The sequence below is a fragment of the Carassius gibelio genome, chromosome A17 (genome assembly GCF_023724105.1).
Source record: "Carassius gibelio isolate Cgi1373 ecotype wild population from Czech Republic chromosome A17, carGib1.2-hapl.c, whole genome shotgun sequence".
Taxonomy (NCBI): Eukaryota; Metazoa; Chordata; class Actinopteri; order Cypriniformes; family Cyprinidae; genus Carassius; species Carassius gibelio.
Window position 1 is genome coordinate 15081105 of NC_068387.1, and position 17778 is coordinate 15098882.

The window sequence follows — 17778 nt, forward strand, 5'->3', positions numbered from 1 at the left end:
TGTCAAGCCCCTCTGGAAACCAAACACCCACACTTCAACACAGGACACAGCATCTGTCTGAGCTTTCCGGGCAAGGGAGGCCGAAAATGTAAAGAGACTGAGTGAGAGATATATGGATAGAGAGAGAGAGAGGCAAAAACCAAACTCAGCAGAAACTCTCACCTTTGGCCGATATGTTGGATGCTGAGATCTTTCCTGCATAGCTGATAAAGCAGGGAAACAAACTACATTGAAGCAGATGTTTCTGTAGCTAGGGATTTAGACTGTCCTATATGCTTTTAAACACAAAAATCCAAGTTTGTAATCTAAAGCAAAATATGTCATCAAGAGATCAGCATCTCAGCAGGGGCCTGTACACACAGTTTTCTCTATGCTGCATGTGATCAGAAAACTTTCTCAAATTGACCATTCACAAAGACCTGCCCCTGTTACTACAGGTATGTCCAACAAGCCATGCTGCTCTCATGCCATACATCATGGACACATCACCGACAGACAAGACATAGCAGGTTACTTCTGGTATGGAACAAAGTCTTGTCATTTTTTAAGGAATTCAAAGAATTTTGTGGTTCTTTAATGTTGCAACGATCACTGTGGAGCCTCAGTTTAATTTATTGCGCCGAGGTCGAAATGCTGCAAAGTGGTCTTCCGCAACACATTATAGTTATCATGTTTTATCTGCTTAGAAAATTGGCACATTTTATTTTGGGTCACCATACTTTCATCAAAAGTTACTGTAAAACAGTGTCAGTTTTGTTTGACGAATTTTCTCATATTTTTGACAATTACATTTTTCAAATAAATCACATTTTAAAATACTGAAATAAAAGCAGTTATTTTATATTGTAGTAATATAATAACACTATATTACTGTTTTACTGAATTTTTTTTTTTTTTTTTTTTTTGTTACAGATATCCAGCCTTGGGGGTCATAATACAATTTTTTCAAATACATAAAAAATCTTACCAATCCCAAACTTTTGGAAAATGTAGATGCATATTGAATTTATATTTATATATCTATGCATTTACAAAAAGTGACAGAAAATCTGTCAGTTTCAAATGCACAAACAAACAAGCTCAGAAGATTAAACATCTGCATTACCTCTAGATAAACCTAACTGCAGCTGGGCTCTTCACACAGCCAGACCCAGACTACATGGGCACTGCAGCGAGGAGGAACCAGGCGGTAAAGAAAAAACTCCACTGATGTGTCATTTTGGTCTTAATCAGAATATAAATGAGAAGGAGGAATAAAAGGCTCTTGTGTGTGTGCTCCAGACACCTGCTCGGCTCTTCAGGAGAAAGGGACTGAGGAGGAAATGTAAGGGAATGTGAGCACATTAAATGCTGTGAATGAAGCACTTTTCCTAGCTGAATGGGCTAAAGAGCTCACTTGTGCTCTTTTCCTCTCGCTCTCTCTCACTATCGGTCATTCTCATTCAACATATCTCTCGCCTCTGATAAAAGAACTGCAATATCACAGATCTAATACAGGCATTCAATTACAAAACTCTGAAATTCAACCTCATGCATACAGCTATTGCTGGCAGTACCCAAATGAGCATTTAGTTCACTTTAATCTCAACCTCTCTTGCATCACATCTAATATATTAAGAGAATGAACAACAATTACTGAGCACATACATACAGGGTATACACTTAAACCTAATCCATATCTCACAAAACGTGACATCGTAACATTTATTTTTATAATATCACATTATGTAACTAAATACAAGAGAAAAGCATTCAATTTAAGTGGAAGTATTAAATAAATATATAAATAAATAAGAATATTACTCTAAATAATGGATATGAATATGATTTTTTTATTATTATAAATAAATAAATAATAAATAAACTAAATAAAGTTAACACATAAATAAATAATGACATTGTTTCATGTTCGGAGGTACCAACAGAAAAGAGAGGATCACAAAAGCATCTCAAGAAGTATTATAATACCCTGCACCATTTATGGTTAGAATAAAGTCAGTACAAAATTTATTGGGAGCTGTAATTGATTTGACTGATGCTCTGATATGCTCAGTCTATTTGTGGAACACTGGTTTGAGCGTTTCTCTTTGGATTTCCATCTCTTCTTTATTGCTTCTATTTGCATTTGTCCTCGTCCTGCCCTTTGACGGTAAATGAGCTGAGCCATGTCCTCGGCCCCAGTGCCTTTAATAAAATCACATTTGCATGAGGAGGGGACTGCAGACACGACCGTGGGGTGGACAGTCGAGCATAGGGAGGGTCAACCAGTCTTCATTTAGCACGCGACTTCAAATAATACAGCCCTTCATCTCACCTCTAACTGTCAGAGGAGGGAATGGGAGAAAGATGCAAAGCAGTACGGTGGAACTGGCATGGATCAGGGCCAGAACATTTGTGTCCACTTAGGAAGTGATTTAGTGTCTCTTGGGCAGTGGTGCTGCTGCAGACATCGACCTTTGGAGGGGTGCGTAACAGCAAGCATCCTCACGTGAGCCTCAAACCCTGCAATGCGTACTCTTCCCTGGGCCAAGGGTCATTTATCGTGAAAGCCATTACGGTTATTAAAGTGCTCAGACAGGAAGATTAAACGGCTGCTCATGACTGAGAGCTGGCACAGGAGAAACTGGACTATGGCACAGACGTTAATTGAGACAGAGCAATAGACTATAAGATGGTAAACATGCTCAGTCCCCTACCAACCAATCAAATGCTGCTCTTATTGCCCACCACTTTCAATAAACATCCTAATACAGCCCCGACTCAATTCCATCCTGCTTTGATTCTCAAAAATGCACCATTTGCCTTCATCTTAATTTCATTAAAGCTCAAATTTACTCATAGGTTGTTTTATTGTTATTATTTGGAGATGGAAAGCAACTCTACAATGTTTCTCATAATGGAGTCTCCCTTAGTGTGCCCATTTCTTATAAACGCCATTGCCCCCCAGACTGACAGATTGCATTGAATTTTGTCATAAATAAAAGCCCTGACAAAGATCCATTACGAAAGGTCATTAAGATTGTGGAAAATGGAGGCCATTTCTCTGAGCAGGGGAGAGAGTGGGCCGGCTCTGAGGACTGAATGAACACTTTGCTTCTAATTTTCCTCAAACAAATTTGAGCTCCAGGGTTTCCTGTCATCCTAACAGAGACCAGAGAGAGTGAAAAATGATTTCGTCTGGTGCTCTGAAGCAGTTCGGCATCAAAAAAGTAAACCGAATCAGGTGTAACATCAAGTAACTGCTCTTTAACTAGTCACCCCTGCTCTAAAGGACCTGATCAAATATGAAGAAATCGAGGATGCCCAACGGACACATTCGAGCACTTCAAAGTCTCAGATGCAACACATCAAAGCATGTGCTTCATAGAGATACACAATTTTACATAAATACTGTGTCACACAAAGAGTCTAACAAAAAAATGCTGAGAGCTCATAGGGGTTTGTAGATTCTAATAAATAGTTGAAAACGAAAAAGGAAAAAATGGTAGAGTGCAGAATGGTTAATAATGTAATGCTTGACTATGGCATGTGAAGCCTTGCAAGTTGTTTTATGCCACTAGACCCCTCAAACGTGACCGTGACAGCATGTCAGCAGAAAACATTTGCAGTGGTGATGAAGTGAAATCAGCAAAAGGATCAAGGATGAGCGGACATGGAAAACTCACATTTCCTTTGGATGAATCTGGCATTCCACCGATTGTTCCAATAGCTGCATGATCATAAAACCACAAAATGTGATGCGTCTACAAAACAATCTAAAGCTCCATTTAGCAGAAAGACTTTAGAAATCTGAAATAAGTAATTTGTCTAGCAAGCAACAAAAATGGATGTGTAACAATATAACCTACATAATCATTGGGAAGAAGGGGGTGGGAACCGGCGGACAATCAATCAGAAACTTTAATAACAAAATAAACATTAAACAGCGCAACAGCCCCTCGCGGACTGTCACGCACAAATAAAAACCGAACACAAATAAAAGCCCAGGCCTGGTCCTCTCTCCTCCGTCACTGTCGTCGCTCCGGTTTTATATCCATCCATCTCCTCCGTGGGACTCGAGACCGGTGGGTCGAGCACGCTCATTTCCCAATCACTCCACCGGCCTCGCTCTTGTTCCCACGTCTCTCGGCCCCGCCCCACTCGTCACAGGATGGTACTGATGTTCACTGCACGTATGGACTAATAGATTGTTCTCAGAGCCTCCCAGGCCAACACAATTTCCACTAGAGAAAAACAGACCATTTGCACACAGCCTAAATGTCCCTCATTAGGACAGACCATGCTCTGTTTAACCCCACACCAAAACACATGCTTCACCTGCTCGCTGTTTCTGTTCTCATCCCTTTTCTTTCATCATTTTCTAAACTTTACATTGCCTTTTCTTGTCTGACTTCTTCTCTCCCTATTATTTAGCCTCATAATAGCTGTTGAACATATGTTTAGTGACATAAAACATATTAAGATTCAGTATTTGTGCATGCATCCAAGAGACTAAACACAAAGTGCTTTTCATTCCTCTGACTCCTATTCATATGCATGCAAAATCATGAGACAGGAAACACAAACTCACACAAAGAAGTTTCGCATTTTGCTTTGTTTCCAAGGTTCAAGTTTGGTGAATTTTGCCCAGCAAAACTATATCAGGTTAAGACGTGACCAACAGAAGAATGACACATCATGCGGCTTCGTAGCTCAGAAGTGTTCTATGCTGCTCCAGGAGAGCCAACGTCCTGCAGAGTTTAGCTTCAACCAGCTGCAACACACTTTCCTGCAAGTTTCTAAGTGAGTCTGAAGACATTGATGCTTTGTTTATGTTTTTGAAAGTCAGTGTGAATTTGTGCTCCATTCCCCCTTTTTCTCTAGTACCTGTGAAGTTCCCCTATTATCAACCCATCCATCAGAACTTAAGCTCTCATCCAAAACCTATTGAGCTAGGTATTTCAAGGCTAAGATATGTTGTTTTAAGCACATTCAAAGGTAGGTTCACATGTATCCTTCTCAAAAAAGACAGTCCCAAAATGTCTTGCACTGAGCTCAGTGAAATAAATCCAAGATTGTGAAGAAATGCTAAAAGGCAGCAATAAAAGCTTCAGTGTAATAAAAAATGGATTCATTTATCCAATATTTTTGTATGTCTATAGCATAGAAACATGCTAACAGCAAACTCTCCTGTAATCAACTACACAGTCAAGTTTTCTGAGTTCCTGGAGAGTGTTTCAAATCAGACACTAACAAGTTTCCATTTCCATATCACTGCCTATGTAGTAATAACAAAGAATAGAGCTATTGGGTGGGTGTTTTTGCTGCAGAGATAATGGAAACACACAAAGAGGCTGATGAAACCTCCTGTGAACAGGTCTGCGGGGGGTCTGTGTCTCACACACTGTAAACAGTGAGAGGGGGTCTGTCTCTCAGAGGACGTCTCTGACATAGAGAAAAAGATGCTGATTTGTGGAATGTAAGGGAGGAGACAAATACAACAGCTCAGCACTTTTAGGATCCTGCCTCTGTGTCTCATGTTAGAGACAACAAAACACACACACACACTCGAACAATACAGGCACAAAACAAACACTTACTGTACAGCCACACAGAGCGATACAAACTCACACATACTCTGGCCATAGTCAGAGGTGCTCTGGAGTGTAATAAGATTTAGTCACAGTGCTGGGTCAGTTTTCAGCCATTTTGGGGTTACAGATGTGGTTGTCACCTTAGCCCCTCATCCATAATTCAGCGTCTTAAAATAGTGCCACCTCCTCTGCCCCGCTCTTGAAGGCTTACAAGCCACAATCCGTGTCTCTTCCTCTGTTTCTTCCCTCAACATTGCTTTGCTGTTGTTTTGTCTTTTTTCGGACAGTAGCTGTCCATTTTTTGAGAGCAGTTGGTGTGAAAGGAGGTGTTTGATAGCCAGCAGGACGTCGCGTCTCTCTCCGGCCTACGCAGTCATTCTGTTTCTTATGCGTGACAAGAACAAAGCAAGGTGACACTTTGACAGCATCCTTCGTTCCGTCTCTTCCATCACACTTGCATTATCACAAAAGAAGGAAAAGAGATATGCATGTAGTCAGCAACCCCTCCCCTCTCTCTGCTCCATCTCCTCTCTCTATCCATCTCTATTTCTCATCTATCCTGCATGTTTGCGTGTGTTAGGTGTGGAGATAAGGACTCAGAGGCAGGATCATCAGTTCTGATGTAGTGACTCAAAGTCACATCCATCAGGAAACAAAGGCCGTCAAGACCCCATAATGGAGAAAAGCTTGACAAATTTGCTAATGAGATTTACAATGTGACCTAGACGGAAATTCCGTTGCATCTACTCGGGATGAGACAGATCTATACAGCTGCAAATGTAGGTGATCATGGGTAGGGTGGTGCAGTGAACAGATCTGGCCTGGAAAGCAAAAGGTTAAACGTCCATGCAATCCTTGAGCTTTAAATGATCTGGAACTAATTCAAATGAGCATTAAACATCACTAAGCACATATTCTTTGTCTGCAATGCGTATTTCTCAGTTGAAATAGATCATAAAAATAAAAATGTATTATTTAAAGAGATCGTTAACCTAACAATGAAAAATTCTGCCATCATTTACTCATCCAAACCTGCATATATTTATTTCTTCTGCAAAACACAAAATCTATTTTGAAGAATGGTTTGTCCAAGACAAAGAACTGTTGGAACTTGTCCATTGAAAGGCAGTGGGTCCAACACTGTCCAATATTGACTTTGATTGTACATGTAAAAACAGTATTTCAATAAATTAGATTTAATCTCTTTAATCTCAGAGTTTCCGAGTTGGGGGCTTGTCAATGAGAAATATGACAGAATTCGATGGATCGATGGATGCAATGTCTGTTGTTGATGTTAATTTTTTAGTACTCTACATTTTCTATAAGCAGAGTTAACAAACCCTATTGTATTTTCTCGCCATCTTGTGCCAACTAAACTGACTTGAATGCACCCAACGTCATAATTACAACTTGTCAACTCATAAGTACGAACTTCCCAGGAGGAATTGAATGCAGAATTAGTTTGGTTCACTAGGCTACACAATCATGGGGAAGACTACTGATCTGATAATCATTGGAAGACAATCATTGGCACCCTTCACAAGGAGGGTAAGCCACAAACATTCATGCCAAAGAAGCTGGCTGTTCACAGAGTGAACAGATATAGATATTAGTACCTAAGGTTTACATAGTACATTTTGAGAGGTTACAGCCTCAGTGACAGTTTTTTTCTGAGTTCATGAGTGAGGAAATGATGGCAGAATGATCCTTTTCAGCCAAAACAAACACACAAATTAAAAGCATCTTGTTCAAACACGCCTCAGTGCCATCCTACCTCCGTATTTTACATATTGTATTTTTTCAGGTTTTAGACACAGCCTGAACCTCAGTCTGAACTAACCCTACAATCACTTCCCACACACTATAGCTAAACTGCCGGAAGATCAGTCTCTGTTCTGTGAATGTGTGGGGGTTCTCAGGGCTCCCCAGAGCACCAGAAATAGGCTGGTGATTGTGCCTAATATCACCTACTGTACCATGAAATGTCATTTGAGTCAGAGAAAGAAAGAGCGAGAAAGAAAGAGAGAGGGTGCTGGAGCTACAACCTAGCTACTCACACTGCCATCGGAAATTAGTGTCCTGTGGGAATGGGACCTACTGGGCCTTGAAAGATAAAATTATATTTCACTTTTTCATACAGTATGTGGTGTTGCCATATCTTTAGTGATCTTCATCAATATGTTAACAGGATAAACAGAAATTCAACTGTAATCACAAACTTATGGGTACATATTTTAAACATCAAATACAGTCAACAAGGGGTAAGAATACTAACTCTACATGATGGATGGATAGAGAGTAAAGTAGAGAGTTCATGTGAGGACCAAGACCGTCAAGGCAGATAAGAGAGAGAAAGACAATCAGAGAGACTGTATACAGAGAGAACAGCTGTAGGGTGACTGCAGAGCTGCAGGGAGACAGGAACAGCCGGAGAGACAGTCAGTGGGACAGAGAGTCATCATCTGAGCAGCTGCAGGGAGTGAGAAGGTCAGAGAGTTACAGAGCAGCCATTTGGGAGACAGACAGAGAAAGTAGCCAGACAAAGACGCGGCCAGGGAGGTGGTGTCGCTACACCTGGGAGACATGAACAGCCCCATGGGTGCCTGAATTTGAATATCAATGTCTTTCCTGATTCACAACAAGGGCAGTGACAGGGGCACTTTCATCTGCAGCGAGTGCGTATTTGCGTGCGTATCATACAGTGCATTAATCACAGCGATGCTCGAGCACCTCCACCAATCCAAACACATCGACCTTGAGGTTACAAGAAAGACATTAGGGCCGTCTATCCTCTCAAACGAGGGGGGAGAAAAAGCTTTCAAGGTAATGAAATTCTGCCATAAGTTTAATAAAAGACTTGTGGGGACAAGCCTGGGTGAAAAAAAAAAAGTCAGGCTAGATTAAATTGGATTTCTTTCTCTCCTACCCCCCTCCCCCCATCCTTTCTTTCAAATTAGGCTTAAGTGCATGTGTGGCATATTTCTTCTTTCTTAGGATAACAGCATTACCATCCAGAATGAATAGAATCATTTCCAAACCAATTAACCTCTGACAGAATGGATGAGTGGACAGGAATGAGAGCAAGTGGAGAGAGAGAGTGTGTGCAGAGAGTGAGGATGATGTCTTTGAAGAAGAAAAAATGATAAAAGGGGAAAAGCTTTGCATGAGGGGACAGAGTGAGTTAAAGGTGTCTCTAAGTTAGTAATGGGTCAGGGAATACAGCAAAAGTTAGACTGCGGTGTGAGGTAGAAGGAGGAAGAATATCAAATAACTGCCTACCCCGAGTCAGTTTCCCTCTGCCAGCCACGTGCGCTGCTAGCATTAGTATTTGACATTAGTGTGTGCCCTGCTCATTCTCTATGCTGAGGAGTGTTTGGCATCCAGCTGCTATGGCTCCATTTAGTTAATTAAAGGCTCTATTTAGATCTGCAGCCTGCTGGCTATGAGCATGTCAATCAATAGCAGCTCCGTGGCTCACGCTGGGGCAGAACGACTGATCCTAGACCCCCAGCCCCGATGCGTCTCTCTACTCCAGCCAAAGTCTGGGCTCTCAAAGGCACCAATCTTTAAGTTCAGATACATCAATGACTGCAACTCACCCAGATTCCATATTTCTAATAAAGTAAATGGCATGGAAAGACTATCTTTATTTAAGGCTGGAAGGAGAGAAAGCTGGAAAGAGCATAATCAGTCATCAAGAAAACACAATTTTCAAACTTCCAAGCATTTCATATCATTTTTCCATTTCGTTAAACCCCAGCTGATCTGGAGCACTGTTGCCACACAAGCATTGTGTCAGTTTGAAGATTCTGACATTCAAATCTTCAAATGCCCTTCTGTAAATTACCCACAATCCCTTGCTGGAGTTATTCCAAGCCATTACATTAGGCAGGTCTACGGGCAAATATACTGTAGGTGATCGATAAAACACATTTCTACTAGCAGCCCATAAGTAAAATTAATTAAGCGCCTACTCTCAATTCCAGAGAGAATGATCTTTTATTTTCATTACTCCCTCTCTTTATTTTTCAACCTCCCAGATAATTCCAGTTAGGTGTTAAACATGGGGGTGAAAGTTTGATTGGTTAGCATGTATTGTCAGCCCCTGCTGGCAGATGCTGATACTACATAATTATGTGGGCAAGATGTTGTATTATTATTGTATTTTATAAATATTATTTTTAAATTATATGATGGTGTTTTGGCTTTGGTTTATGGACATCCCACTTAATATAATGCAGTTAACATTAACTAACAGAAAACGTAAAAAAAAAAAAAGAAGAAACAATATTATTTATATAAAATAGTGTCAAAAAGGGACTTTTGGGAATGTTCTTTTACTGATTTTCAACATAAACTATATTATAATTATATACTATTTTGACTCCTAAAACACATGAATTTGACAGACAAATCTTTTTTACATTTTTTCACCAAATATGCTCACAATTAACTCATTGACATATATATATATATATATATATATATATATATATATATATATATATATATATATATATATATATATATATATATATATATATTTTTTTTTTTTTTTTTTTTTTTTTTTTTTTTTTTTTTTACAATTGCAACCATTTTAACAGTGTGGACAAAAACAGCAAGCCAAAAATGTCTTCTTTTGTGTTCTGGAGAAGAAAGAATATCATGCAGGTTTGGAACAACATGAGAGTGCGCAAATAACGGCTATTTTCCCTATCTGCTTCCTTTGACGTCAAAACCTAGGATAGTCACTTGTGGTACCATCAGCTAATCAAAACGTCATTTTCATGCAGAGTGATTAAGCACATGGCATTTATGGCTCAGGTGATTGACTCAAAAGAGTTTCCAGAGCTTAGCTACCATGGCAAAGATGGCATTAGCATTTGGAAAAGGCATTGGAAATTTGCTTTCGGCTTTAACCATATCAACTATTTCCCTTTGAAAGGCAAGAGGATGTTATTGAACTGCCTGATCTCTCTCCAGCCCAGAATTTAAATAAAAATGTACAAAAATCTATGCAGGCAACTACCAGTGACAGGGTGTTTTTGTAAAAAGATTGAAGGCATTCAGAAGGAGCTGCTCTTTTCTTCTCTCTGTATTTAAACAGGTGTATAATAAGGCTGCTCTTGAATTCCAAAGTGGACTGTGGGATTAACTCCTGAGAGTAATACCTCTCCTTGGACAGGTCATATAGCTGTCAGGAGAGGGTCTGTGCTCACATAAGGTACCGCCCATTAAAATGCTAATGTGCAGATGGAGATTTAAAAAAAAAAGAGGAAAAATAGAAACACCCCACCTCAGTGCTGTGTCTGCAGTGTTACACAGACTGCCACACACTCATGCATACAGGTCTTCTCCTGCTGACATAATTCAATCAGGGGATTGAATGGATAAGATCGCTTACCCTCTCCATTTCCTGAAGCACTTGATCAGATTAATTGATTGCCCCCCTCCCCTACCCTCCCCAGTCAGCAGCATGATAGCAGGAATCAAGTTTACATTGATGTTTTCTATAAAATGCTTCTTCGATTTTATACTCGTCACAATTCTCTTCTAAAAAAAAACATAAGAGGAGGAAAAATTAGAACACAGAATGCCTTGGAATAATTGATAAAGTTGAAGGATGACATGGATGGATGGATGTGAGGTAGAATGGATGGAATGGAAACAACCTATTCTTATTCAGAAGAGCCTGTGCTCTGAATCATTAATCAAATGATTTTTAAGTCATTAAAAAGGCTCAAATATATAAGTTACTGATTTGAAACGGTTTAATGAATCAATCACTGTCTGAATAAAAACACTAACAAATGCAGGCTACTAAAAGAACAGATAATACAACAATTAATATAATAATTATTATAATAATAATTAGTAAACAAATGCGATCAGGATCACAAAATCATTCAATTCTTTAAAGACCTGTTCACACCAAAACAAATGTTCAGCATGAAAATTCTGTCAATTTTATCGCAAATATTATTGACTGGCAAGTTTTCGTCACAGTTAAAGATTAGAACAACTCTCTCTAAAAATGCAGAAGCACAAACAGGTTGATGTTTCTGTTTGTCTAAATAGATTCATTAACAGCTGTTCATTAATATTTAGAATGTTTATCAAAAAAAAAAAATCACACCGAATATTCGTCTTGGTGTGAAGCATTACAGCTAGTTCACACTGCCTCATCCAAAAAAATCATTTTACTGTGTTTATTTAGTGTTTGTTGGGTCTTGGGAAGCTTGAACATTGTGGCGTGATTTTCCAAAATTGCTGACGCAATCTGACTTAATTGCCAATCGTTGGCATGGCGATTGGCAATTGGCAATTTTATACGCTGTAGAAAAAAAAGGCTTTTTAATTGCTTTAAAAGGGTTACTTCACCCAAAAATTAAAATAAGTACATGAGTACATCCTAGGTACATCCTTTCTTCTCTCTGATGAATCCAGTCAGAGTAATATTCAAGCCAAGAGGAGACTGGTTTTCCTTTGCTTCCGTTAACAAATGTTTGTTTTCACGAGACTCACTGGCGCATGCGCAACACCGACCTCATACGTCATCCTCCCAGAGCTACTTCTGTGGACAACTGTTGGCGCAAGATAGATTAAAGTGATTATTACGTTTTGAATAAGGTTATTTTTCTTACAAAAATGCATCGATTAACTACAGGAGGCCTTTGTTCAACCCACAGAGCTGTGTGAGACACTCCTTTTTTTTTATGGATGGGCCCTTTTTATTTAACTTCTTTTGGACTGATGCATGCAACACCCGCTGAGTTCCATTAAACAGCTTGAAAGATCAAAGACAATATTAAATATAACGCCGACTGGATTCGTCAGAAGAAGAAAATCATATAAAATAAATGTATGAACTAATTTTTTATTTTTGCGTGAACTAACCCTTTAAGCTCTTAAACTACATCACCTTTTTATACAACTGGCTTTTAAATGCAAACAACTGTATCCAAAAATATGAGTTTGTTGGAGATCTGCTAGATTCTCATTCCTATCAGTGACCACAACATCAGATTGCTCTCTCTCCTCCTTCTCTCTCTCTCTCTCTCTCTCTCTCTCTCGATGGAGATGGAGATCCCTGGGAAACAATTTGAAACACTATAAAATTGATGGACTGTTCTGATAGCAACAGGGCCATATGCAACAGATGTTCAAATACACAGAGAGAAAAAGAGTGAGAGAGACCTCCTGCTTACTCTTATCACTGAACTGCACATGTTTGCAACACATCACGTCAAAGCTTTAACTGCGGAGACAGCATGAGAGAGAATTGTGAGGACTTTCGTAGATTGAAACTAAAAATATCAGTTCTCTACTTCACATCCCTGTGCGTTCAAACACTGCCCTTGACATTTAAACAGCAGCGTCTGTTCTCATACATCACTAGACACATACACCTCCTCCCTGAATACACACATCTGAATGGTCACAGTGAGCAAAAGTTTAAAAATCTATGTTTAAAGATGCAAACGCACACAGTAATAACCAACCCGAAAATGTCTAAACCACCATGTATACAATAAAGTGAAAAGACTGGGAGGTATGCAGAAGAGGAGAAGGGGAAACACTTTGAAATGCCTGAAAGAATGCACTGCTGCTCCCTGCTGCACAGAGAAGGGGACTGACACTCAACAGAGGAGACAAGACGAATTGAGACTAGATTACTTTTTTACAAATATCATAAACTATTCATTAATAAATGTTATTTAAATATTAAGATTCAAAGAGTTGAGGCACATTTCATTTCACATGGCAAACAAATCTTGCTTTGTCATAAAAATGTCAAATTATCTAATACTTTAAGAGACTTTTTGACCTTGACATAATGAAGGTCTGCAAGGGCCCCCATCTATAATATACTGCTTTATGTAGTTTTTTTTCTGCATGTTGGTTTCATCCCATGACTTTGAATTTTTTGTCAAATAATAAGAGACAGATAAACAATTTTGTGAAAATATTATATATATTTTGTATTAATAATAATGTAAATTATAATACAAAGATCATGTCAAAGAACTTCAGTCTTTTGCCAAGAATTGCATTCTTTTAATGAGGCTTTTTTTTTCATTATGATATCACAACTGATAGTTTTACTTAATGCCCCCCAAAATATATCAAACTTAATTTTAATTCAGAAATTAAAAACGTGCTTACATAAATTTAGGTGTATTAAAGCCACTGTATCTATTAATTGCACTTTTCAGGTATTTTGTAATAAATGAAGGACCCAGGGTGTTGTATCATTGACCCAATGAGAGATCTGCATGATTAAACCAGGGAGATGAAAACAAGACACATGTGCTGGTTCCACTTACACTTAACATACAATAATATATGCATAATAAAACACTCAAACCAAGTATGACCTCTAAGTGACCTCGTACCGCATATATTACAGGGGTCACCTAGGGCACGGTTTTACTCGTGCATACCTGTATTATATTTACCGAATGAAGCCATGTAAATACTGCGTGTGAAAAGCAGAATCAAATCAATGGCTGCCTGAGAAGGAAAATCAATAAGCATTACAGATGCATTAGATGTGACAGCTACAATTTCATACACCACTTCCTGTCGGCTCCCAGCAATTTCATAACAACACAACGAAAAAGAGACATTATTTTTTCTAAAGCGTAGGAAAATTCATTTTGAAATCTGCTTTTAATAATTCATGCCTAGGCTTTCAGAGTTTTTCAACCTGGAAAAAAAAGAGAAATACTCATGAAGGATAGTAGTGGTGAGGTTGTTTATTCCGAGTCGTGCTTGTCAGGCACTGTTCTGATTTTTCTAAATTAGTCCACAGACAGCAGGTTAACACTGATAATACTACTGCCGACCTTCATGAAATAAACACTATGTCTAACCTGCAGGCACACACAGAGACTCGCAACAGTCCACTATTAGGTCATACACAGCTGTAGTGCAGAGGGGACAGTGAGCTCTGATTGATCAGAGCTCTTTAACTTTTCAAAGCATAATACTCTCTCTCACACACACACAAGTATTTATCTCAAGATGGAGATTTTTCTATATATTACTATCCACTAAGGGCAATTCAAGATTATCGCTGTTTGACTGTATTTGTTTGTTTGTTTGTTTTTTTTTGTCAAAATATATACTGGGGAAAGTGCAAGTTCAAGCCACATTTAAATGAATCAAGAATGGTCTACTTCAGGAATTCAATTAAATGCAAATAAATCACCTATGGTTTATTTTGTATGTGAATAGCTATATCTGTAAGTAATGTGCATGGACAGCTGATAAATATATTGCACTGCAAAGAAAATAGAAGCATAACTTATGTTTTTACATACTTTCCATGCGATGCGGTTGCCTTTAGAGTCATGTTCCAGTGCAATGGGAAAGTCACCACGCTCATAGAACTTACGGAAAGCTGTGGGTTTAGCTGGCCTCTCTCTGAAAGCCCCTGCAGCTGGAGGGCCCACCACCTACAAGACACACAGAGAGAGAAAGCCTGTTAGATGCTGTGTCATCAGAGGCATGGCAGGCCTAAAACCATCACAGAAAATTAAATGGTTTTGATCCTCTTTCATCCCAATGTAAATCTGCTCTCTGTCTGATGTCAGAGGAAGCATATCTGCTTTATAGCATCAAACCATCAATTATTCACAATGTCTGCCTCATATAATTCATGTCTAGCAGATCACATATTAGCAGTATAAATAAACTGATGCATTTACCACAACAAGATGGTGACACGCTAAAAAAAAAAATGAAATGGGAGTTGTTTATTCAGCAAGACAGTTGAACTCATGAAGGCCCCTATAGTGAGAATGTGGCTGCCCTGGGATTTGCTCCAGGCCTTGACATTAAACTCTGACTTCATCTGAATAAAATCACACAGAGAATAATTCAGACATGCTATTCTGCTTAATTGCTATGGTTGTTCAAATGTAAATTAATGCATAAAGCTAATGGTTAACAAAATAACTATGCTAATGTATTATATAAGAAACATGCTCTAGTCTTGGCACATTAATACATACAAATCTCAATAAATTAGAATGTCGTGGAAAAGTTAATTTCAGTAATTCAACTCATATTGTGAAACTTGTTTATTAAATAAATTCAATGCACACAGAGTGAAGTACTTTAAGTCTTTGGCTCTTTTATTTGTGATGATTTTGGCTCAAATTTAACAAAAACCCACCAATTCAACAAATTAGAATATAGTGACATGCCAATCAGGAAATCAACTCAAAACACCTGGAAAGGTTTCCTGAGACTTCAAAATGGTCTCTCAGTTTGGTTCACTAGGCTACACAATCATGGGGAAGACTGCTGATCTGAAAGTTGTCCAGAAGATAATCATTGACACACTTTACGAGGAGGGTAAGCCACAAAGTCAAGTCAAGTCTGCTTGACAAGTCTTATTGTCAATTCTTCCGCATGTACAGTAGATACATACAGAGAATCGAAATTGTGTTACTCTCAGACCCCCGGTGCATACAGATAACATTAACAGTAGAGCCTAAAAATCTAGATCAAATATAAAATGTAGATACAACTATACAATAAGGGAATGTAAAAAAGACATATAATAAAATTAAAAATCAAGTTAAATAAAGCAGCGCAAGGCACATGGCAGATATAGTGCAAATCTGTGAAGTGAACAAACAGTGCAGATAAAAGATTTTTAGTGCAAAAAGAAGATTATTCAGTCTGATTAAATTGACGAAGGGCTCAAGAGCAGTTATTTTATTTAACTGACTGATGATTTGGTAGAATGATGCCAGTTCCATGGTGAATGAGGTAGTGAGCAGACCAATGCTGGCCAAAGTGACTGGTGCATGTAATCATATGTCAGTGGGGTGTGGGGGGTGTGGGGGGTGTGGAAGATCCTGGGGATGGGGGATGTGAGATCTGGGGGGGGGGGGTGTTTCATAGTTCAGTGGTGCCTGGGGCAGAAGAGGGACGGGGGGCAAGTTCGGGAGCGAGTTCAGCTTCCTGACAGCCTGGTGAATGAAGCTGTCCTTCAGTCCTGTCCTTCTTCCCTGATGGCAGCACACTGAAAAAGCTGTGTGATGGGTGTTTGGGATAACGTGTAATGCAGAGGGCTTTGCTGGTGAGACCAATAAATATCCTGCAAATATCCTTCCATAAATATCCTGCAGGGAGGGGAGAGAGACAACAATGATCTTCTCAGCTGCTCTCACTATGCGTTGCAGAGTCTTTCGGCAGGACGCGTTGCAGGCACAGTTATGCAGCTCACCATTGATGCTTTCAATGGTGCCTCTGTAGAAGGTGTACATGATAGAGCATGGGGCTCTGGCTCTTCTCAGTTTGCGAAGGAAGTAAAGACGCTGCTGTGATTTCTTGGCCAGTGCTGCGCTGTTGTCGGTCCAGGAGAGTTCCTCTGTGATGTGCACACCCAGGAACTTGGTGCTGCTCACTCTCTCCACAGTCGCACTGTTGATGGTCAGAGGAACGTTTCGAATATGTGCTCTCCTGAAGTCTACAATAATCTCCTTAGTCTTCTCCACGTTCAGAGAGAGATTGTTTCACTGCAGCATCCGGCCAGGCCACTCACCTCGCTCCTGTAGTTTGTCTCATCTTTGTTTCTTATGAGACCCACCACAGTCGTGTCATCCGCAAACTGCATGAAGAGGTTGGAGTTGTGTGACGGTGTGCAGTCATGCGTCAGTAGAGTGAAGAGGAGGGGGCACAACACACAACCTTGGGGGGCCCCAGTATTCAGTTTGATGGTGCTGGATATGTTGCTGCCAACCCGTACTGCTTGGGGTCTTCCAGACATTCATTGACAAAGAAGCTGGCTTTTCACAGAGTGCTGTATCCAAGCATGTTAACAGAAAGTTGAGTGGAAGGAAAAAGTGTGTAAGAAAAAGATGCAACCAACCAAGAGAACTACAGCCTTATAAAGATTGACAAGCAAAACCAATTCAATAATTTGAGTAAACTTCACAAGGAATGGACCGAGGCTGGGGTCAAGGCATACAGAGCCACCAAACACAGACGTGTCAAGGAATTAGCCTAACTAAAGACAATGTCAGAGGCATCTTACCTGGTCTAAGGAGAATAAGAACTGCACTGTTGCCCAGTGGTCCTAAGTCCTCTTTTCAGATGATGGCAAGCTTTGTATTTTATTTGGTAACCAAGGTCCTAGAGTCTGGAGGAAGGGTGGAGAAGCTCATAGCCCAAGTTGCTTGAAGTC

At 39.5% G+C, this 17778-nt stretch overlaps 1 protein-coding gene across 2 annotated transcripts in view; it reads right to left on the reverse strand.

Annotated features, from left to right (window-relative positions):
- Positions 1–17778, reverse strand: part of LOC128031576 (parkin coregulated gene protein-like) — a 75622-nt gene that overhangs the window by 43644 nt on the left and 14200 nt on the right. Inside the window, exon 2 of one of the 2 annotated variants that reach the window (XM_052619896.1) lies at positions 14900–15034. The exons of the other annotated variant lie outside the window; for it this stretch is intronic. Within the exon in view, the coding sequence (XP_052475856.1) occupies positions 14900–15034 (135 nt within the window). The remainder of the gene's footprint in view (positions 1–14899; positions 15035–17778) is intronic. 2 annotated transcript variants of the gene reach the window in all.